This window comes from Sabethes cyaneus, chromosome 2, assembly GCF_943734655.1.
Source record: "Sabethes cyaneus chromosome 2, idSabCyanKW18_F2, whole genome shotgun sequence".
In the NCBI taxonomy this organism is placed as follows: domain Eukaryota; kingdom Metazoa; phylum Arthropoda; class Insecta; order Diptera; family Culicidae; genus Sabethes; species Sabethes cyaneus.
In genome coordinates this window covers 19,400,428-19,423,470 of record NC_071354.1, presented here as the reverse complement: position 1 = coordinate 19,423,470, position 23,043 = coordinate 19,400,428, and the positions used below count along the sequence as shown (strand labels likewise).

The 23,043-nt window shown below is 41.6% G+C and overlaps 3 protein-coding genes across 3 annotated transcripts; 2 read left to right on the top strand and 1 right to left on the bottom strand.

Annotated features, from left to right (window-relative positions):
- The first annotated feature begins 1,391 nt into the window (after positions 1-1,391).
- On the top strand, positions 1,392-9,484 carry LOC128738947 (differentially expressed in FDCP 6-like). Its single transcript, XM_053834446.1, has 4 exons — positions 1,392-1,490; positions 7,819-8,007; positions 8,069-9,325; positions 9,383-9,484. Exons 1-4 carry the CDS (start codon positions 1,392-1,394, stop codon positions 9,482-9,484), a joined length of 1,647 nt encoding a protein of 548 aa, XP_053690421.1.
- A 325-nt stretch (positions 9,485-9,809) lies between these two features.
- On the bottom strand, positions 9,810-18,622 carry LOC128738948 (dynein regulatory complex subunit 2). The gene is made up of 3 exons (XM_053834447.1): positions 18,482-18,622; positions 12,146-12,622; positions 9,810-10,787 (listed from the first exon to the last, which is right to left on the bottom strand). Exons 1-3 carry the CDS (start codon positions 18,620-18,622, stop codon positions 9,810-9,812), a joined length of 1,596 nt encoding a protein of 531 aa, XP_053690422.1.
- A 325-nt stretch (positions 18,623-18,947) lies between these two features.
- Positions 18,948-20,425, top strand: LOC128738230 (median body protein). The gene is made up of 5 exons (XM_053833216.1): positions 18,948-19,307; positions 19,362-19,460; positions 19,524-19,816; positions 19,875-20,183; positions 20,245-20,425. The coding sequence occupies exons 1-5, from the start codon at positions 18,948-18,950 to the stop codon at positions 20,423-20,425; spliced, it is 1,242 nt and encodes a 413-aa protein (XP_053689191.1).
- Positions 20,426-23,043: the final 2,618 nt, after the last annotated feature.

The window sequence follows — 23,043 nt, the reverse complement described above, 5'->3', positions numbered from 1 at the left end:
GGATTGGTGGCCGAATTTCGCCGAGATTTTCGGTCCATATCGAATGATTGCGAGATTGACACGTGTCAATGTTTAGCTTGAAACTTTTACAGGGGTGCTTGCACCTTTAGATAAACGGAGATAGTGAGGAAGCGAAAAAGCAATTAATTTTTAGTTTTTTTTCTAGTAAAAACCACCAGAAAACTTAGAAGATGGCACGAATATTGTTGGCCATTATTTTGAAGCCTGTTTACACCATTCATTGATGTGCTTCGATCGGTCGGTGACTTTGCCTACCCATTTTCGGAGCTTGGTCACGGCAATCATCTCCGAAAGTTATGGCGCCAAAGCGTTTACAAAGTGTTTTTCTTGCAAAATTTGAATTTACAATTTTGGTGCGTTATATTTGTATATTTTTGCATAACTGAACTCTTTTTTTGGTTCGATCGTCAAGGCGTCGATCAATGGAAATAATCACATCGTCATCCCGTTGTTATTGACTTTTCGAGATCGCAAAATATTTCATTGATTTCTGCTTTGTTAGCTTGACTGTTTTATGGAAAACACAGTACAAAGGTACCAAATAGCTGAAAGTAAAAAAGTCACCAAACCAAATGCAATTCACAGAATAGGTACCTACTTCTTTTCTAAATATGTAATTGAGTTTTACCATGTACAACAATTGACTCACTGATTCACATTCTGTTGAGTTGTCTGTACATAATTTAATGTTGCTGGTAAATATTTAAAATCAAAATTGACACAGATAGCGTAAATTTTAAACAAAAGCACAAACAAACCATCAGGTGAACGAACAAATGGGAACGTAAATGTATGCAATTGAAAGCCACGAAAACGTTAATCGGTGGTTTTGTAAGTAAGCTCAAACTAAGTACTGTGAGTAATGTGAGTAGATGGGAAAAATGACAACGCACATGGTTTTTGCCACGGCCATTAATTAAAATGCTCGACGTACGGTCCGATTGAGGTCCAACAAGTAGTGCTAAGTGTTGTGCGCTGTACAAACCTATTCATCTGCGACTATCTAATCTATTGCAACTAGTGAATGAAGCAACAACAAGTCCAACAACAGAAGGTGGTGAGAATTTTCTGCAAGCTAGAACAATTGAAATACATATGTATATGCAAAGTGTGCGCGTACTTAAAGAATTGATGCAATAACTAGCCGCAAAAGAAATGCATGCTTAGTAGCAGTGTGAAGTGCATTGGGACGTGCGCTACTAACTGACAGTGATCAACCAACCGAGTGAGCCATTAGTGTGAACGATGAACAGTACCCGTGCCTTGCTATCAGCAGCGTGATCGCACGGGGGCAGTTGTGTAGAATTGGATATTGACAGCCGCTGTAAGCGATATCTTGACATACGCCAGTGTCAGCGCAAAAAAAAAAAATGACGACACTCCTTAAGAACGTCACCAACAGCATCTGGCATGCGTTCCGAGCCCTTCAGCAGGACACTTCCGGATTCGTGGGAAAATCCAAACTTAAGGTGCGTATGATTTACAAGGTTATTTGTTTCATGTACTAACTTTTTCATATTTAATTGAAGTGAAGGATGATTAGTTTTTCAGTTCAGTCAAAGAAGGTTGTACGCTTATTTTGTGGCACTGAGTTGATTCAAGTACGACGTCTATCAAATTTCTGCATTTTGGACCGCTCTCTTCCCTCTGTCTAATTTGGTCATAGAACTCAATCTCTCTGCCCACCCCCTTGTAAATCATACTTTGAATATAATTTCACCGGAAAAAGGAAATTCAAAGCTCCCGATATTTTCGGATAAACTCGCCGAATTATTTCTTTAAACAAAGTTTATAATTTTCGAAATTATAAAAAATCGACTTTTGTTTTGCAATTTTCCTTCACTAGGTATAAAAATATTGCGGATTTTTTTAAGAACTTTTATACTGAACTGGCTGAGTGCCCGATTTTAGTCGGGGTCACTCTTCGTCTCTCAGCCACTTAATCATCTGTTATTGTAAAGAAAATTCTCATAATGCAAGAAACAAAACCCTTTTTCTTCGTTTGAATATCTCTACTTTCTTTGTCAGTCCCCAGGCACTTGTATATCTGTCTTCTTTTCGACAGTCCCTATATAACGAGACTTAGTCTTTTTTGCTTTTTTGAACCTCTCTTTTGTCAATGGTCATATTACCCCCTTTACGGAAACCCCCTCCAGCCACTTGTACAACTGCTTTCGATCCAAATGCAGAAGAAACGCCCCCTTTACTCATTTGAGCTATCCTCGCTCTTGTAAGAGGCCCATACGCTGATTGTCAGCGAACATGTCTGCCAAGTTTGATGAAAAACCGTCCAGGCGTTCCGGAGTTATGACGAAGCATACAATCATATTCACGTTTCTCGTCCCCTTCTGGTGCCTCTCTTCCAGTCAGTTCCCCTTCTGTCACGAAGCCAATTATGCCACTGTTTGCTCTCTGAAAATCCCTGTAAAGGAAGAGGATCAAAGCCTTTTTTCCATATCTTCCTCTTCGGTGCTTTCTTGTATAAATGCTATGATGAGTTTCAGCGAGCGAGTTAAACTTAAGTATCGTCAAAATGGCACCGAAAACCAATAGAAAAGCCGAAACCGATAGAGTGTGGGTTAGAGTCCCACTCAGTAATTGTACTACGCAATATATTTTTGGCTCCACATCGAAATTTTGCAATATCATCCAGTCTATCATTCTTCCTCACCAAACACTCCTCCGCCTTTATTAAAAAAATAGAAAAGCCGCCAAGTAATCCGGGTTACTTACTTTACTTTACTTTAGCAGCGACGGTGTGTTATCGATCTTGCGTCTAACGAATTATGGCCCTCAAGTATTGTCCGTTTTTGGCTGCCGTTGGCTACTTTACCGTCGGCATTCTGACCGGGTACCCATCCCACCACAGCCGGGCACATTATACTGCCTTCATTATGTTAGCATATTTGTTTACATAACACAGCTCGTGGTTCACGCGTCTGCGCCACCCTTTTGCTACCAAGTATTGATCGCAGAATTTTACACTTAAAACCTCCCAAGAACTCGTCGGTTAGATTCCTTTAGCGCCCAGCATTCATGTTCGCAAAGGGCCACCGAGAGGATTAGTCTTCTGGTGAGCACCAGTTTTGTGCGAATTCATCACGAGCGTCCCAAGGTAAATGAACTCCTCCATTAGTTCATATCGTTCATTTCCCATCCAGCTCCAGCTCCGCATCAACACCATTTGGACTCCCACGATCCCTGTCTGCAACTATGTATTTCGTTTTGGCGGTGTTAGTAGTAAGTCTCAATCTCGTTGCTTTCCATTTAAGAGCCCAAAGACCTCTTCCCCTGCTCAACGGTTCATTCCGATAATATAGACATCATCCGTACAATCAAGAAACCTGTGATATTTCGTGATAATGGTCTCGTTTATTTCACGTTGGCCCTTGTATTGTACGTTCCAAGGCAATGTTAAATAGCAAGTTAGAGAGTGCATCTCCTTGTTTCAGTCTATCAAATATCACGAAAGCGGCAGAAGTCTCACCCGCTATTCTGATGCAAGGTTTTGATCCATTCTGCATCGCAGGTATAAATTTAACTAGTTTCGTAGCAAAACCATGTTCCAGCATTATCTGCCACAGCACATTTCGTTTGATTGAATCGTCCACCGCCTTACAGTCCACAAACAGATCATGAGTCTGCAAGTTGTTCTCCCGGAACTTATCTGGCAACTGGCGCAGAGTAAACATCTGATCTGACAGGAAGCGACCATCACGAAAACCTACATGGTACTTGCCGACGAAGTATTTCGGCATGGCCTAGGAAAAAATCACGACGCACACCGTATGGAGTCGGAGTGGGTCGTGCTGTATCAAGATTTTGTCGCCATTGTACTCTTCCTGGGCTACTCGTCGCCGCTTCGTTAAGCATTTCGACACTCGTAAGTCAGCTTCAACCTGGTCGAGCTATCCAGCATGCAGAACCCCTCTATTCCTGGTGTCGGTGGTGCCACCTTGCGATATGGCTGGCCTACCGTAGCCTTCCGACTTTCACCAGGTGTACGATAGGAATCTCTTCAAGTAGTACACGCAGCTCATGGTTCATACTGCTGCGCTTTTCTATGCTTTCTGTTTATACTCCGCCAAAAATAGTCCGCAACACCTAGGTCTTGCGGAATCATACGTATGTCCGACCTGCAGCTTGAATGAGTCGTTGAATCTCCTTACCGGTATTGTTGTCTGTGGTAACCAGAGATTCCAAACATGTGAACTCATGAACCACATCACGCTCATCGGCATTAATAGTCACTGTCCGTGGGAACGTTAGGACTCAGGAGTTCGTTCGTTAGTTTGTCGTTCTTGTGACTAATTGCCACAGCTCTTCGCGCTCAACTGTATCGTATGTTGTCTTGAAATGCACGAAAATCTGACGCGTGGGTATGTTGTACTCCCAACGGGGCCCAGAAAAGCTCGGCTGGTTCAGCCCTACAAAATCTCTTGCTATTGTGGGTAGGCGACGCAACAAAATCTGAACAAGTGCTTGTTTGTGATCCGCTTTTCCTTCTCATATCTGCTCATATCAAGTTTCGGTATGTATTCTTTACGAGATTAGTTTACCTTCTCATAGAACTTGCGCGTGTCGTTAGCTCAAATAGTGGTACTAGTTCTTCACGATCCCTGTCCTCCTGCTGGTGCTTTTTTCTCATCAGGGTTATGGTCAACTCATTCCGTGCTGGTTGATACTTGGTCAAATTCTCCTTACTTTTTCTAAGATCTTTTTTCAACCATAACGCATACTGACAGTTCCTGTTAAACCAGTTATTTCGGGTTTCATTCCTATCACCGGGGTGACGTCTGATCATATCGTTCCCCATCCCTCTTCGAGTGTCCAAGTGTCCAAGATAGAGTCACATCCAGCAAGCGCGCACAGCTTGCGGTTTGTCTAATTCCTGAATTATAACGAGGTTTTTACTGTCGGTAGTTTTGAGCGCACATGTACTGGTATTAGGTAGTCCATGTAGATATACGCACCCGCATACGTACGCATACGCATACGTAGGGAAAGTATGATGATGATATTTGAAAGAAACATGTCATCGTTTAGAATTTGATAGATTTGCTTGGAAAGAAAGTACTTATGATCACGAGGCTTCGGAAAGTTGCAAAGTTGTCGTTCGTGTCGGTGTGCAGGTTATGGATCCGATCACCGGTTTATACCCCGCTTCGCTAATGACCTGGGCGTTCGTATTTGGGGATGACGATCTTGATGTCACAGGCGAACAACTGTCGTACGTCACCTCCGTCCATAAACGACTTCAGTTCGTGTAGAACTCAATGCCAATCCCAGTCCCAGTCCTAGTCCCAGTCCCAGTCCCAGTCTCAGTCCTTTCAGTCTCAGTCCCAGTTATCCCAATCCGAGGCTAGTCCTGTGTGGTCCAGATTCCACTTCAGGCCACAGTTAAATCTAGTCTAGTGTACAATCCAATCCTGAGTTCAGGCCGGTCAAATTCAGAGTTCACTCTAATCCAGTCTAGGATCCAATCCAGGTTGAATTTCATATCAGTGACGTCCAGCAAGAGACTGGAATTCAATCCAGTTTAGATTCCATATCACTCCAGTTTAGTCCAGCTTTGAATACAGTCCATTCAACAGTTAAGAGTCCAATCCAGACAAGGGTCCAGTGCAATCCTGAGTCCAGTCTATTTCAGAATCTACTTCAATTCAGAGTTCAGTGTAATTTAGAGTCCACACTCTAGTTCGGTACAAATTGCAATTCAGGCGCGACTCCAGTCCAGTCTAGATTTTATATAGTTCAGTCGAGCAAGAATCCAGCAAATCTAGTCAATTTAGACTTCAACCCCATCCAGAGTTCAGTCCAGATTCTAGTCCAGTCCAAGTTCCATACCACTCCATAGCCCAACCCAGTCCAAACCAGTTTAGTAAATAGTCCAAACTAGTTCAGAGTCCATTCTAGCCTAGAATCTGATTTACTCCAGAATTCAACCGTCCAACAGTCCAGAGTCGAATCCAGTCTACAATACAATCCAATCCAATCCAGAGTTCAGTCTAGTCTAGAGTGCAGTCCAGTCTAATTCAGAAACTATTTCAATTCAAAGCCCAGTCTAGTCCAGAGTCTGCTCCACACCAGTCCAGAGTGCAGTATAATTCTGAGTCCAGATCAGAGACCAATCTAATCCGGAATCCAGGCTAATTCAGAATCCAGTCTAGTCCAGAATTCAATGCTGGTCAAATTCCACACTAGTTACGTTCGTTGGATTCGTTGCATTGCGTTGGATTCTAAGTTAATGGTGATGCCAAGTATTTTCTCTTCGGGAAGAACTGAGCTGTTGAATTCAGTCAAGTCCTCCTAGTCTAGAGTCTAACCTAGTCCAGATTCCATACCACTCCAGTTCAGTTCAGTCAAGAGTTGGTCAGTGTTAAGTCAGATCGAGCCAAGTCACAAAATTCTGATTGCGAGAAAAACGCGTTCAAAGTTTGCTGCTCTGTATGGTATCATTCATTCGAAATCATCTTATAACTCTGGCTGTTTGCAATATTTATGTAGTCAGATTAGAGTAAAATGTAGGTTAGAAAATTCTTGATTGTTTGCTGTCATTAACTCATTTTTTAAATTTGGCGACTTGGTCCGGTCTGATTTAACACCGACCAGTTAAGAGTCGAATCCAGTCAAGAGTCTAGCCCGACCCTGAATCCAGTCTAATTCAGAATCCATTTTAATTCAGAGCTCAATCCAAGTCCCTTCTAGTCCAGAGTCTGGTCCAGTACAGATTTCAATCCAGTTCAGTCCAGCAAGAATCCAAAAACCAGTCAATTTAGAGTTCAATTCCATCCAGAGTTTAGTTCAAAATCTAGTCCGGTCCAGGTTCCATACCAGTCCATAGCCCGTACCAGTCGATTCTAGTTCAGTAAAGAGTCCAGAGTACAAACTAGTTCTATATCTTTTCCAATTTAAAATCCAATTCTAGCCGTCTACAGTCCCGAGTCGAATTCAATCTAGAATACAAGCTAATCCAGAGTCCAGTCTAGTTCTGAGTCCAATCCAATTTTGAATCTATCTCAATTTAAAGTCCAGTCTAGTCCAGAGTCTGGTCCAGATTCCAATCCAGTCCAGAAGCCAGTACAGTCAAGAGACCGCACAGATCAGGATCCGGTCCAATTCAGAGTTTAATCTAATCCAGTATCTAGTCCAAACCTGAGCCCAATCCAATCCGGACTAATTCAGAATACAGTCCATTCCAGAATTCTATGCAGGTCACATTTCATACCAGTTACGTCCAGCAAGAGTGCAGTATTTAGTCCAATTCAGACTAGTTTGGACTGGACTGAACAGTCCAGAGTCTAGTTTAGTCCAGATTCCATACCATTCCAGTCCAGTTCAGTTCAGAATCTAGTTCAGTCAAAAGTTCAGAGTCGAATCCGGCAAAGAATTCAATCCAATCCTGAGTCCAGACAAGTTCAGAATCAGTTTCAAAGCAGATTTCAGTCCAATTCAGATTACAATCTAATTCAGAGTTCAGTCCGGAGTACAATCCGATCTAGAGTCCAAGCTGATTCGGAATCCCACCAACATTCAAATTAAATTGAGCCAAATTCTTAAAAAATGTAGCATTACGTATGTACAAATGTGGCATTGAAGTGTATTTTAGAGAATGTTTTTGAAAAATTCTGTCGTCCTTCAGAAGAAGTTATTAGACTTTTGAATAACACCTTACGTCTTAACGTCTTTCGTGAACATCGGCGTTCTTCTAACGTTTTGCTTTTATTGGTAACACAGATAACTTAACAGATAAGGTGATTAATGCGCTCCATTTTTTTCCTCTTTCCAATATTCCAGGTTCTGACGGCCAACATTGCCACCCTGCTGGACCTGTACGGCGTCGAACGAGGACTGGACCATTTCCGGTCGACGGCAACGCTGAACTTCGACCACTACCTGTACTACCTTGGACAGGAGGTGTTTTCCTCCATTTCCAGCGAGCTACCGCTGTCTGCGCTGCGAAACTATGAGACTAAAATTGATGAGGTTTGTTGTACTTCAACAAATATGTAAATGAAAACTTAATTGTGAAATTCTTGTTTTTTAGGTTTGCTGGCTTGTATGCCGTAAAGACTTCGAGGACATTGACGTTTCCTACTATAAGCAAGATGCGGTGTATCAGTTGTTCCGGATCTTCTGCCTGATGGCCGATTTGTATAGTGACGATATGGATGACAATCAGTTTATGGTGAAGATTCACCCAACGGAAGCGTTGATTGTGGTGAAACAGCTACTGAACTCACTTGGGCTGGATTACAATAACGAGGAAAAGTATGATTACCTTAAAACGTCGGACGACAGTTTGGATTTTGGCGAGTTTTTAGGGATTCTGAAATTCAAAGACTACAGTAAGGTGAACGACTATGCGGCATCCATCTGCGAAGCCATTAGAGATATTTACCAGACGCTTATTATGGATGTCATCAAAAAGGGTTATTTGTACAGAAGAGGTTATGTTCTGCCCACGTTTCGAGAGTACTTTTTTGTTCTGCAACCCTGTGAGTTGTCGTACTATAAGCATCATACGGATAAGGATGTTTGTGGGACGATTGCGTTGGATTCTAAGTTCATGGTGAAGCCAAGTATTTCCTCTTCGGGAAGGACCGAACGGGTTCAGAAGTTTACGCTAATCTCAGGGGATCGAACGTATGAGCTGGGGGCACAGGATCACAAGACGCGACTCCAGTGGATTTCGGCTTTACAGCTAGCTATCACTTACTCCACTGGACGGGAGGGATTTCAGAGGGATACCGTGAATCGGAGGAAGCAGCAGCGTGAGCTGGAGCTAAGAAAGCGTCGTGAGGAGGAAAATATGCGTAGTATTCACCTGAAGCAGTTGCAGGAGACAAACGTTCGGCTGGAGCAGGAAAAGTTGGCACGATTGGCGGCCGAATCACAGGCTCGACAGTTTCAGGAGGTAGCACGGGAAGATTCCCGCCGCGTAGCGGAGCTGGAAGATGTTAAACTTTGTTTGGAGAAGATGCTCGAGGATGAGATTCAAGCCAAACGGGATGAGGAGATTGTTAGGGCACTGCAGGCACGCGTTTTGGCTGAGGAATGGGAAAAACGGGAAGAGTTGGAAAGTTTGCAAGCGGAGCAGAATGTTCTGTTGGAGCAGGAACGACAAAAGCGGATCGAATTTGAGCATAGGCAGCAGGAAAATGAGAAGCGCTTTAAGGAAGCGGAACAGAAGTTGCGCCAGCTGGAGGAGGAACGGAAGAAGCTGGACCGAGAGCTAAAGCAGGCGCGACAGAAGATTCAACTGTCGGAAGATAATAAAGGAATAGTCGAAGCCAAGTTACAGGTTGGCGGTTCAACTTTTTAGAGTTTATTCAAGTTAAGTAATATTTTATTGTTTTAGGCAATGGCTCCGACGTTCCGTAAAGCTCCCGATTTTATGATCCGTCGAACTCAATCGTTTGTGGCTTCTGACCGTCCAGTTGTGATGGCAATTCCACGCTGAACTGCCCCTTCCGTTCGCTGTATTGTGCCAGTAAGTGTAATGTAAACAGTACTTTTATTGCATTACTTCAGTAGAAAAACGGATAAGGTATTTATCATTTACTTATTAAGAACTGTCTGATGTGTTTTTTTATTTTTTAATTTTATTATACTCTGTTGTCTGGTGCCACAATTTGTAATCGCCTTTTTATGATAAAACTGCCTACAAATTAAATCACATTCCAGTAACACACGTTCTAAACAGGTCGGTTTAAGTAAAACGTGATAATATCAAATCCACTAAAAACGTGCAATGCATCAATTTGGGAACGAATATGATTAAATACTCAAGTTGACTGTTGGACTAGTGAGTACAACTCGGTTGATTTGGTTCGAATTTCCAGCAGCTTACCATTTCGTATGGCATTGCTTAAGTTTCCTTCGATACACGTGACAGGTCTGCGTTGGCCATTCTTACCGGATTTGGCGGATTTATTTTTCAAATCAATATGAATAACTTTTTCAACCTTCATGGAACTAGGTCGCCGAGCCAGTAGTGTTTCATTGGACTCTAAAGACCCTCCGTTATTCATGTTTACCGTTATTAAGTATTCCTTCAATTGATTCTTCAAGCACTCGTTCTCCTCCAGCAATTGCTGTTTTTCCTCCTGCAAACAAGCGCAATCAATTCTAGCTTTATTGAATCTCATCCAGAAGTTTTCAAACTTCTTTGCAATACCAAAAGTATCTTTTTTGAAACTCTCAAACTCAGTTGCCGGTTCCTTGAGTTCATCTTCATCCACTTCAAACATTTGCCTCTTTACGGCGCTATGAACGAACGGAAGTAAGCTTTCGTTCTCTGTCTCGAACTTTTTACAAAAGTTAGCAATCTGAAGAATACCATTTCCACGTTTTAGTAAATTCTGCAAATACTTCAAAGCTTCGTTGCTACAAACGGCCAACTGCTTCAACCGGTCTTCATCCCTTTTGAGGCCAATCTTCATCTCCTGCTTAATGTTCCTAACCCGCTCCTGCAGCTCGGCCTTGGTTTTCTGCAGCTGCTTGATGTTGAAATCGTGCTCTTCCCGAATGGTAACCAGCTTGTGCCGCAGATTACCGATCAGCTCGCTTAGTCGAGCGACCTCCACATAATGGCTTTGGATGTTCTGCGTATCGCTAGAATCCTGATCCCGCAGTTTGCTGTACTCGTTGCGGTACTCCTCGGTATTGCGCAGGTACGTGCTCAACACCTTCTGAAACTCTTTCCACAACCTCTCCATGTGTCGTTCACGTTCCTTGGTGATCATCTCCAGCTTTAGAATCATCTAAAATGGAAGAAAAATAGAATAGATTCAGGTATTCTGATGTTGAGCAGCTATTTGTTACGTGATCACATAGAGTGCCATGCGTTTCAAACGTTTCCGACGATCGAGCTGTCAGAAGTATCACATCTGCTGTGACACTTGTCATGCAGAGCGGCCTTTTTCGAGTGACATTAATAGCGCACGGGAAAAGTGCACTTCATTTACTGTCCGCTATAAATATGCTTGAAACAATGATCAGCTCCTGCAGTACTATTTTGCAAAGCTTCCCACGTAAATACCCAAACCATCCGGGGATGGCTGCCCGGTAGGGCATTACATACTAGCTAATTATGGTGGACGGCCGAGGACTGGTGATGGCACTAATACTGGTCATAGTTTGCATTTTTTGGCGGCAAACAACGGCATTGAAATGTCGCACCGAAGATGGACCAACCAGCGACGAAGTGCGAAAAGTGGTTCGAACTTGCATGAAGCGGATTTCCTCGGAATCGGACAATAAAACCCGAACCGGCAGCGGCAGCAATGAGTATGAAAACTACGATTCATCCGCTGATGACAACGATAGTGGCGAGCAATACAAGGATAACGACGAAAAAAGGCAAGATCAGGGAAAGCAAAATGAGACAGGCCTTCAACAGAACTCGAAAAACAATCGCAACAATGGTGGTTCAAGAAATCGCAGTAGAAATAGTAATGATCAGAGCAATTCTAACCGTAATCGAATGGACAACGGCAGAAACAGAGATTGGGATTACGCGTATGACATGGGAGGAAGAAACAACGAGGGAGGTCGAATGTCTCGTGGCCGATACAAAAGACAGTATTATAATGATGGAACTCAAGGAGGTTATGGTTACAATTATCAACAGAACGATCGTTACAACCGGGATCGAAATAACTTCATGAATCCCGTCGGTAACAGTTCCGACAACGCCACTAAAAATGAAGACCGCGATCGAGCCTGTTTAATGCAGTGTTTCTTCCAGGAAATGAAAATGACCAACAACGAAGGATTTCCGGACAAACATAAGGTACTGCATGTCGTTACGAAAGATTTAAGGGACACCGAGCTGCGCGATTTCTATACGGATTCGATACAGGAATGCTTCCATATGATTAGTATGGACAGTAAACTGAAGGATAAGTGTGATTACACGATGAAGTTCGTAGTATGTTTAGCTGACCGAGGGCAAGCCAATTGCAATGATTGGGAAAACGAAACTATAATGTTCTGATTGTAAGAAATCAACCAACTTTTTTTCTATTGCACATAATTTGCACTGCAAAGCACTGCAACGTCTCCCAAAACTGCATCCTAATATAATAAAACGCAACATTTTGAAAGCAAAACCACTTACCGAATTTTTCAGTTCATCCTTTTTCGCCATATGCTCTTCTTCCGCTTGTTTCCGTTCAAGTCGCGAACGCTCCGCCAACCCATAGAAAACACACTCCAACTCTTTCTGCAGTCCAAACTTCTTGCCCTTATAGTTAGCAATCTCCTGATCATAGTTTGCAATAATTTCCTTCTTCTCAATTTCGTACAACTTAGTCTGGAAGTGCAATCGATCGTTGTGAATGTTCATGATTTTCTGTATCTTCTCCATGTGCGCGTGCAGCATCGTGGCGTAGATTTCCTCCGACTCGTCCAGATCGCACAGCAACCGCCGGATAACGCCGTTCTTGTTCTCGATGCACTCCTTGCACATCTTCTCCACCAGTTCAATCTCGTTGCGCAACTCTTTGCACTTGATGTTGCGCAGTATCGAGCGCCATTCCTGGTTGATCTTGGCCAGGTTCAGCCGGGAGAAGGCGTCCTCGCGCTTTAGTTTATTCTGGAAAGCAGAAACGAGATGAATAATAATTACAGAGGTCGTTTCAACAAAAAGTTACGAATAATTAAAACATGGTAGTCAGATATGAGTGTCGGAAGTGTGGAAAAAAATTTGAATTTTAAATGACGAGTAAGAAAAGCAAGTGGAAATTAAGACGGAAAACAAATAAAGTGCAATAAACAGATTAAATAAACATGAAAAATAAACATGAATGAATCTATCATTCTTTTGTTGTCAATGGCCTGGGTCGCAGAGAGAATGTAAAAGAATCAAATGGAACCAAAAAAATGCTTAATTTCATACAACTTCTTGAAATCAAGCAAAGAGAAGAAAGCGTGGACCTTCCGTACCAAACGCTTCCTTTGTTGTACTGGTATTGGTATGAGTCTCTGCTTCAAATGTGGGCGATTATTACCACGAAAATACATATCGCGCCCCTCGTTTTGGCTACAGACAAGGCTCTTATATATAGATATTTGGTCTCTTGCCTAAAATTAAGTGATTTTCCAGACTCTCGGGGATGAACTTATGGTATTAACCATAATTCAGACTGCACACAGAGAAAGATAAAAACGGAGAGCAAAATATGTAGAGAATAGGAGGCAAAATAGGTAGAAATCAAACTGTAAAAATATGCAGAAAATAAAGAGTATAACATGCAGAATATGCAGGGAGCAAAACTTGCGAGACCTAAGAAATAATATGCATAAAAAGAGAAGATAAATATTCGAAAAACGACGAGACAAATTTGTAGAAAACAAAAAGAAAAGTGCAGAAAACAAACAAACAATGTGCAGAACACAAAGAGCAAAACATACAGGCGATGCTTCGAAAAAGAAACAGAACGATGGTTCTACAATTGATGAAGGGACAGTAGGGGAAAGAAAATGAAAATTTTTGGTGAAGGAGGGGAAGAGTGGAAAGGAAAGGGGGGGGATATTGGTAGCTACGCTTGACAAGTAGTCATTTTGACTCCTACCTTTTGTCCAATGCTGGAAGGTGCATGAGTCGAACCAAGCTATAACCTGAGATTATAACCGGATTCGAACCCACACAGGGTGTCGACTCAAATCCAAAAATAAAATTCCCTGACTTTCCCTGATTTTCCCTGATGCTTCAAGTATTTTTCCCTGACCCTCAAAACTCGAATATCAAGCTTATTTTGGCGATTTCTGGCTTAAGTTTTTAACCCTTTAGCATGACTTATGCGAGCTGCTGAAAACTAAAGCTAGATTTATTCATGATTTAAGAACACATATCAAAGATTCTTAACCTATTTCTTACCAGCGCTTCGAAAACGCCCTCTTCTATCGAGTCTAGGGACAGTTTTGTTTGAGGTATCAACTTGAATCCAAAGAAACAAAGATTGAGAAATAATCTAATCGACCTGTTTTTGCACAAAGCTTAGATGTTACATACAACAAAATTACAGCCGTGTAAACATAACAAATCTTGCTAATTTTCAGTCAGCTCAAACTAGTAACTTTGCCGCTGGAAGGTGGACACATGTCTGCGGGTTTTCAGTTAAACTAAAACAAAACTTTCCTGGAAGTTCCAGCTTGTTATCTTTGCTGCAAAAAGTATGGGGTTAAGAAGATGATTCCTCAAAGATTTTTGGTACAAAAATGTGCGTTTTGCTGGCTTCGAGGTACGGCAAAACTTTAGCTAGATATTTTGTTAGAAAATGTCCAAATGGCAAATATTTTAACCATTGAGGTGGACAGTATGCGAAGTTAAGACTGTAAGACTAAAGCTGTGTGTCATGATTTCGGATTGCAACTATCGAGGCTTGAGAGCAACAATGACTCGAAGGTAGTTCGGTGGCCGGCCGTTCGTTCCGATGACCGTATATGGGTGTTGAGAATTAAGCCAAATTCTTCAACTACAGCTTAATCAACGTATAGTCACCAACAAATCATAAATTCGATGATACTAGGAACGAATTGAACCGCCCAGTTAGCTTCGAGGTACGATGCTGATCTAACAAGCCAGTTGTTCGCCAGTTCGAATCTCGGCTAGCCGGTTTTTGTTAGATAGGATGTAGGATCAGTAGGATGGTTGCACTGACCCCGTAATTTTCCTGTACTCTAACAGCCGGCTGCGAAGTCTGTCGATAAAGAAGGATAATGTCTAGTGACGGTTAATGCTCAAGACTTTGCTTTGCTTTGCTAGAGACGAATTCTATGACAGGTTCGAAAGGATTTATGGGGTGCGCACGACTTGAAAATTCAAGACTCTAGCTCCCAGATCGATCCTGTTTAACGGTCAATACTTTTTGGAAGTCACAATATACAGTCTTTTCTTAGCGACTTAGACCACTATCTCGTCGTAAGATCCACGCAGATCCACTCCACGTTGCAGTGGAGTACACCAGAAAGCTTGATCAACGAATCGCAAAACAGCATGACGAAAGGGAATAAGACATAAGTAGGCTGTGGAGGATCCGCCATGGCGCCAACAACTACGAGGGAAGTGATAGGCACGACGTGGGGAAGACATAACGGCTTGTTTGATGTCGAATGCCAGAAAATGTCAGATGAGAAGAACCAGGCCAAGAGTCGCATGCTCACTGCGAATCACGTCAGAACAGAGAAACATGTAAGCTTTCTGCGTAGTACGTAAGCAGCTGAACCAGTCCCGAAGGTTGCCAACTCGCATAAACGCAAATTCTACAGAACGTTAATGCTCCCGGTAACCCTTAACGGACATGAATCATGGACACTGAAGGAAGATGATGGAGAAAACAGGAAGAAAATAGGAATAAAACAGAGAGAAAGCAAAGAGAAAATAAGTAGAAAAGCATGAGAAATCAGTTTGAAAATAGATAAAAAGGCTATTTTCTCGCAGCAGAGTAAAAATAGTGAGAAAACAGGGAGAAAATATGGAAAAAACAAGCAGAAAATAAAGTTAATCCAGAGAGCAAACAGGGAGAAAACAGACAGAAAACACAGTGAAAATAGAGAGAAATTAGAGTGAAAATTGAGAGAAAACAGGGAGAAAATGTATAAAAAACAAAAAGAAAACGTGAAAATAGAGAGTAAACAGGAAGCAAATATGGCAAAAAGAGAAAGAAATTAGAGTGTAAATAGAGAGAAAACAGGGAGAAAACAGGACAAAAATAGGAATAAACCAGTGAGAAAGCAAAGAGAAAATAAAGAAAAACCCATGAGAAATCAATTTGAAAATAGATAAAAAAGCGAGAAAATGAAGAGTAAGCAGAGTAAAAATAGGGAGAAACAGGAAGAAAATATAGAAAAAACAAACAGAAAATAAAGTGAAAATAGAGAGCAATCAGGGAGAAAACATATAGAAAACCCCGTGAAAATAAAGAGAAATCAGTGAAAATAGGGAGAAAACAGGGAGAAAATGTAGAAAAAAATAAAGAGAAAACATTGTGAACGTAGAGAGTAAACAGGAGGCAAAATGGCGAAAACAGAGAGAAATCAGAGTGCAAATAGAGAGAAAACAAGGAGAAAATAGGGAGAAAACAGGAACAAAATAGGAATAAAACAGAGAGAAAGCAAAGAGAATCATGAGAAATCAGTTTGAACACAGATAAAAAAGCGAGAAAATGAAGAGAAAACAGAGTGAAAATAGAGAGAAATCAGATTGTAAAGAGAGAAAACTAAACTAAAAGAGAGAAAACAGGGAGAAAATATGGAAAAGCAAAGAGAAATAAAGTGGAAATAGAGGGGGCAAACAAGGAGAAAATATGGAGAAACAAAGTGAAAATAAAGAGTAAAAATAGAAAGAAAATAAATAGAAAACAGTTGGTAAATAGGGAGAAAACAAAAAGGAAATAGATTGAAAACAGAGAGAAAACGGAGTAAAAATAGGAGGGAAACGAACAGAAATCAATTTGAAAATAGAGAGAAACAGTGAAAAAATACAGAGATAACAGACAGAAAAGAGAGAAAAATTATAGTGAAAATGAAGAGAAAACAGGAAGAAAACAAAGAGAAGTCAGATAGAAATCAGAGTGCAAATAAAGAAAGGGGAGAGGAAAAAGAAAAAACGATAGAGATAGTAATAGATAAATATAGAGATAGATGGATAGCAACAGCAATAGCAAGGGAATTCGTAGCTCGTAGGGCAGTATCAAGCGGGCTTTATGGGGGCCCGTGCTACTACGGATCAAATTTTTACTCTCCGACAAATCCTTCAGGAATGTCGAGAGTACAACGTGCCCACGCATCATATTTTCGTGGATTTCAGAGCAGCATACGATACAGTTGAAGGCGAACAGCTATGGCAGATAATGCATGAGTACGGTTTTCCGGACAAACTGACGCGACTAATCAAAGCTAGCCTGGAGCAACTGATGTGCTACTTGCGCCTTTTCTGAGACACTCTCGAGTTCTCGAGTTCGCAGAGAGTTGCGGCAAGGGGATGGGCTGTCCTATATGTTATTGAATTTCGCTATTGAAGGTGTGATCTGACGAGCGGGCATCGAAACGAGAGGAACGATCTTCAGCAAGAGTAGCCAACTCATAGCCTTCGCAGACAAGGTCGTCGCATCATTACTAGAAACCCTGGGATGGTGGAGGCAATCTATGCCAGACTAAAAACGGAGGCTAGAAGGGTAGGGCTACAAATCAATACGTCGAGAACCAAATATATGGTAGCAAGAGGCTCCAGAGAAAGCAACGTTTGCCTCCCACGGACAGTGACTATTGACGGTGATGAACGAAAGGTGTTGCGGACTATTTTTAGCGGAGCACAAACGGAAAGCGGAGAGTGGCGGAGGTGTATGAATCACGAGCTACAGGCACTGCTTGGGCAGATTCCTATCGTACACCTGGCGAAAGTTGGGAGACTACGGTGGGCTGGCCACGTCGCAAGGATGCTGGACGACTATGCAGTGAAATCCGTTCTCTTCAAGAACCCCACCGGCACTAGGAATAGAGGGGGCCAACGTGCTAGATGGTTCGAGCAGGTCGAAGCCGGCTTGCGTGTGTCGAGACGCTTAACGAATTGTCGACGTGCAGCCCAGGACCGAGTACAATGGAGAGGAACTCTTGATACGGCAAGAGCCACCTCGGCTCTCGGCTGAATAAGTAAGTAAGCAGAGATAGAGGGAAATAACCAGAAGTAGAAAACACGGAGATCAGACAAGAAACAAGGAAACAGTAACAAAAAGCAAAAAAACACCAATAGGCTGTATGAATAAAACAGTTTACTTTGCTTTTCCCGTTTAAATCATATGGGAGCATTTGCTCTATATTTTTTATTCATATGGCCTAATAGGTATACAAATAACTGGAAACAGGAAGGAAATAGAGACAAAGAAGAGCGAAGAGATTATAAACACATAAAACGGAAAAAGGTCGGCATCTTTAAAAATTTTGTGAAGTACTTTTCCCAAATGATTTTTTTTGAATTGCTGAGAAAATGTGCTTACAAAAATATAATTGGTTTAACAATGCTTAGTTCATGAAATATTCATTTTCAAAGCAGGTATTTTTTTTGAAATACCTTTCAGGCCTATTTTGTATGATAATTTTGAAAATGCCTAACAGAGGAAAATTATGGGTAAAACAAAACGAAATGGTAGAAAATTCTAGAAGAAGGAAAAGAAGAAGAAAAAGAAGTCTAAAACCCGAGAACAGACACTAGAAAATCTATCAAATGCACAATCAAAAGAAGCAAACACAAATTTCGACTACTACTAGTCTGCCCCTTTCATCAAGGACGACACATTCGATAGTTTTCATTGAACTTTTTGGTAGGTACAATCGATTCTCCGATTTTTTTCTAATACTTTTAATTAACTAAGCACTACCTAGTCAATTTGATAGGATTACATCCAGATGAAATGTGTATCTGCAAATCAAGCCCATCAAAACCGTGGAACCCTACCTTCATAAACGTTGCGATCAGTTGCTGCTTCCGGCGGCGAGCTTCTTCCTCCATGTCGGCCCGATGCTGGAGGTAACGAGCCCGCTCCTCTTCGGACATCTTAGCCAGTTTGTTTTTATTACCTCCTTTTTTCTTGCCCATTTTGCTCTATTTGTAAAGTTTCCAACGATCAGCACAGAATATTAATAACACCGTACGTACGGTTTAATTGTATGACCAAAGCAGACTGATTAAAGCAACGAGCCCTTTCGCATTTGTTCCTGAGTTCTTTCGAGTGTTTGATAACGCAAACAACAGTTGCCACGCTGGGCAAGTCGCTCCGGAAACAATATGATACGACAAAGTTTTGCTAGGGGATGTGCAATGGCTGATTGTAAACTACACTAAAGCTAGATGTTAGATCGATACAAGTCGAACGAATCCAGTTTAAAATTTGATATTTTATTTCAAAAAGTGCATTTTTGTCATGGCTGAAGCCATCGAAGAACTGTTCTCCGGTGATTCCGAAGATGACATCGAGGCAATTAAAAACAAAATTGAAAAAATTAAACTGGAAATCATGGCCTATGGCGAGGAAGAACACGATTCGTTCGATCCGGAAAGCTTGCAGAAGGTGGAATTCAACATTCAGATCAACCGGGTGACGTTGATTTTGCAGGAAATGTTAGAAACACTGGAAACGCTTTTCTGCCTGCCATTGATTTGTCGTGATCAGCAACTGATGGATACACACTTCAATGCTGATGAGCAGGATATTTTACGGGTTTTATGCAAATACATACGTTCGAAGAACGATGACGACAGTGTGGTACCGAGCGTGGTTAACGTACGATCTTAAAAAATATGAAGCTACGGTGAATGAACTTTTAAGTTTTTTTAGATGGAAGACTTCAAATTTCCCACCACTAAGTTCATCGAGCTAGTTGAAATGGTTTCCAACAAGGATCTACACAATTCGATTGCCGGAAATTTAAAAAATGTGAGTATGCCTAACAAAGCTTCATTTTTAAAGTATAATTATTCTCTGGGAGCTGCCTACCAGTTACCAGGAATGTACCGCAAGTTTCTTTCCAACATTCGCGAGTTTCGAAAGTTTACTATTACCAAAATGAAGATGACCGCCCAGAAAGAGCTGGCGAAGGAGAAAATATTGCACCGAATGTGGCAAACGAACCAACGCAACATCAAGGAAATCGCCCGCATCGAAGGGCTGCTGGAGGAAAAGGAAAGTTCCTTTCGAAAGGAAATCGAGGAAAAGCAAACCATTATCGAAAAGTATAGTGCGGAAATTAAACATCTGGAGGAGCAAAGTCGGCAGCAAATAAGTGAATATATGTAAGTCAATGACATGTAAAACTTTAATTTAAGGAGTTCATAAATGTAATCATTCAAGTGCCAATTCGGATCGAAAAATGTTTCACTACTTCGAGAGAAGTGATCAACGGCATGCCGACCTCAAGCAGGAAGCCATCCGAAGAATGAAACAGTATCAGAACAATCTCGAGGAAGATTTACGAGTGGAGAAGGAGAATCGTCTGAAGAAAGCTAAGTTGACCCAACAGTTGAAGTTGTTGCTCAATAAGTACGACAAAGATGCAGGTGAACGGACTAAGGAGCTTAATCAGCTGGACGAAATGCTGCTCGAACGGCAGGCTGATTTCGACGAATGGAAACGAACCGTTTTTGATCCACAGGAGAAAAAGTACTTGCGTCTTTTTCTTAAATTGAATGCTTTTCGGGTTAATATAGGATTAATTTTATAGATATTTCGATGCAATTGAGGAGAAACGATTGGATGAGCTTCGTGCCCAGCAGGAGCTGGTGCGAGCATTTATGCAAACTCGAGCAGCCAGAGTATTGCAGAGGGCCTGGCGTGCCGTTGCGGAACGCAAGCGCAAGATGCGTGGTCGTCGGGGAGGCCGCCGTGGAAAGGGCAAAAAGTAAATTTTTTCACATTCCTTAAACTCCTCTATTGGAAAAAATGTTGCACATTACAATCGAACGTTAATATCAATCACACAATCAAAAATAAACCCCGTCCCTGTAGCGATACGAATGAATAACATTGAGTGAGCAATCATTTATTTACAGGAAATAAATTGGATATTGTTGTGATAGTTTTTATCAGAATGCATATTTTGGCGGTTTGATAATATTTTGTAACTTAATATCCACTGTACTGATTAATCTCAATGAAATAAACGGTTTTAGTTTAAAAGTATTATTTGTTATATCATATTCAATTACATCAAAACGCATATACATATTTAGAACTAGCCCTACCCGCGCGTTTCTTCACGCGTCTACTTTACGTGAATAAGGTACCTTCTAAAGTTTTGTGTTCCACATATATATTACTGAGCCAAACTTGCAAGTATCCAACAAATTCCACCACATTCAAAACCATTCTGCACCATTGCTGATGTACTCAAAAAGAGATCAACGCCTCTTGTCTCGTCTGGGGCTCAGGCGACTGCATTTTACTGATCATTCCAAGTGAAAAAACTGACGTGCAGGGTAAGCAGTTTGTAATGTCTCACAATCTGGGACACAACTCACACGAGTACTCTGTTGTCAAAGCCGATGTTGGGCGGTTCGAGAGTTTGGTACCTGGGGAAGAAAAAAGCACCGCTGACGAGATGTTGAGCCATGCTAAATGACATGAAGGCTCCCGGTTTCGATAGCCCATTCAACATCGAGCTCAAGCACTTGCGCTACGGATCATTTACTTTTATAGCAAACTTGTTTAACAGGTGCTGGGAACTTGGCTACTTCCCTTTAATGTGCAAATTGGCCAAAGATATCTCAGTGCTGAAATCGACGAAAGATCTTGCTGTTTCCTAGAGCTATTGGCCTATCAGTTTGCTCTCTGCACTCTCTAAGCTGTTTGAGGAACAGTTTTGGTTCCGCAAGGGTAGGTCCACCATCCATCAACTCCATCGAGTTATCAACATAATCCAGCGAATCAAGTCGAGTCGGTATCCAAGACAACTGCAATGGCGCTCTTGGATCTTAAAAAAGCATTCGATAATGTGTGGGCGCAACGGACAGGTGTTCAAGCTGAATCGGTATAATTTTCCGATGTATCTTATCAAGGTCATCAGAAGCTATCTGTCTGATAAAGTATTCCGGGTATCTTTGAATAGCGTCTGTTTATAAACCTGCAAATCCTTGCAGGTGTGCTTCGAGGAACTATTCTGGGGTCCATTCTGTATAATATCTGATATACATCTGACATCCCTCCCCTCCTAGAGAGTGAGGTAGTACCTCAGTTTACGGACGACATAGCATTATAGCAATCATGATACGCGGGTCGCATCATTCGTGCCCTTACATGCCAGCTTCAGAGATGTCTGGATGCTCTGAGAGAGCATTTTACGAACTGGAAACTTGTGATCAATGCGACAAAACCAAGGCTATCCTTTTCCCACATTCGAAGTCTCCAAAGCTGGTTCTGATTGTGAACGTTAGAGTCCGGTTCGGTGACTCTATCATCCAGTGGTCCGATTAGGTCGATCAGCTCGGACTCACGCTAGACAGACAGCTGATCTTCAGGTCTTATATTAAGAAAATGATCAACAAATGTGGCATACATCCGGTCGTTGTACCCGTTGATATGCAGAATATCCGAGCTGACCCTCACGATTCCCATGGCTGTCTACAAACGAATCATCGACCCAGCGTTAGACTACCCGGTCCCGGTCTGGTCAGGCTGTGTTCGGACAAACAGACTTTCGAATTCGCCTGACGGAGTGGCGTATGTGTGTAAATCTATAGAGTACGGAAGGGAAAAAGTGCGATAGGGGTAAAAGTGCGATTCAATGCCTGAAGTTTTTGGAGCGTCGTAGTAGAATACGGAACCTGAAATTGAATAAAAAGAAAACTTATCCAATTTAATTCTACTATGTATATTTTATTCGCGACAGATACGTATTTCGCCCACGACTTGCAGGCTTCATCAATGTCTGTCTTCGAAAATAGTCGCGAATAAAATATACATAGGGTAAACGCACCATTAGTGGTGGTAGTACCAGTAGTGGTGGAAACTCGAATTATTCCATTATTTTTGCAGATTTTGGTACAAGTTAGATGCTTATCAAATAATACTGTTACTGGTAGTTCGATACTTACCAAACTTGTACCAAAATATGCAAAAATAATGGAATAATTCAAGTTTACACCACTACTGGTACTACCACCACTAATGGTGCGTCTACCCTAGTAGAATTAAATTGGATAAGTTTTTACCTTTGTTATACTATATAACAAAGGTTTAGAAATTGGTCGAAAAATTCGAAAATTCGAGTCAAAATTAATGCGAGGCCCGGAGGGCCGAATCACATATACCAATCGATAGAGCTCGACGAACTGAACAATATCTGTGTGTGTGCAGCTCATTTTCTATCGCCTGTTTCTCGAAGGTGGTTGAACCGATTTGACCGCTTTTACTTTTGTATAAAAGGTATTATTGCCTAGTATATCACTATTGAATTGCTTTTGTGGTCCGACGTTTCGCTTAAAAGTTATGAGCAAAAATGTGAAAACTACGTGATACGCGTTTC

What these genes read in the sequence shown, in the direction of transcription:
- LOC128738947 (XM_053834446.1), top strand. Translation starts at nt 1,392, where the DNA reads ATGACGACACTCCTTAAGAACGTCACCAACAGCATCTGGCATGCGTTC. An exon ending in ATGAGACTAAAATTGATGAG is followed by an intron (nt 8,008 to 8,068) that starts GTTTGTTGTACT and finishes CTTGTTTTTTAG; the next exon opens with GTTTGCTGGCTTGTATGCCG. An exon ending in TAGTCGAAGCCAAGTTACAG is followed by an intron (nt 9,326 to 9,382) that starts GTTGGCGGTTCA and finishes TTATTGTTTTAG; the next exon opens with GCAATGGCTCCGACGTTCCG.
- LOC128738948 (XM_053834447.1), bottom strand. Translation starts at nt 18,622, where the DNA reads ATGGGCAAGAAAAAAGGAGGTAATAAAAACAAACTGGCTAAGATGTCC. An exon ending in TGATCGCAACGTTTATGAAG is followed by an intron (nt 12,623 to 18,481) that starts GTAGGGTTCCAC and finishes TCTGCTTTCCAG; the next exon opens with AATAAACTAAAGCGCGAGGA. An exon ending in AGGATGAACTGAAAAATTCG is followed by an intron (nt 10,788 to 12,145) that starts GTAAGTGGTTTT and finishes CTTCCATTTTAG; the next exon opens with ATGATTCTAAAGCTGGAGAT.
- LOC128738230 (XM_053833216.1), top strand. Translation starts at nt 18,948, where the DNA reads ATGGCTGAAGCCATCGAAGAACTGTTCTCCGGTGATTCCGAAGATGAC. An exon ending in TTGCCGGAAATTTAAAAAAT is followed by an intron (nt 19,461 to 19,523) that starts GTGAGTATGCCT and finishes GCTGCCTACCAG; the next exon opens with TTACCAGGAATGTACCGCAA. An exon ending in CAGCAAATAAGTGAATATAT is followed by an intron (nt 19,817 to 19,874) that starts GTAAGTCAATGA and finishes TAATCATTCAAG; the next exon opens with TGCCAATTCGGATCGAAAAA.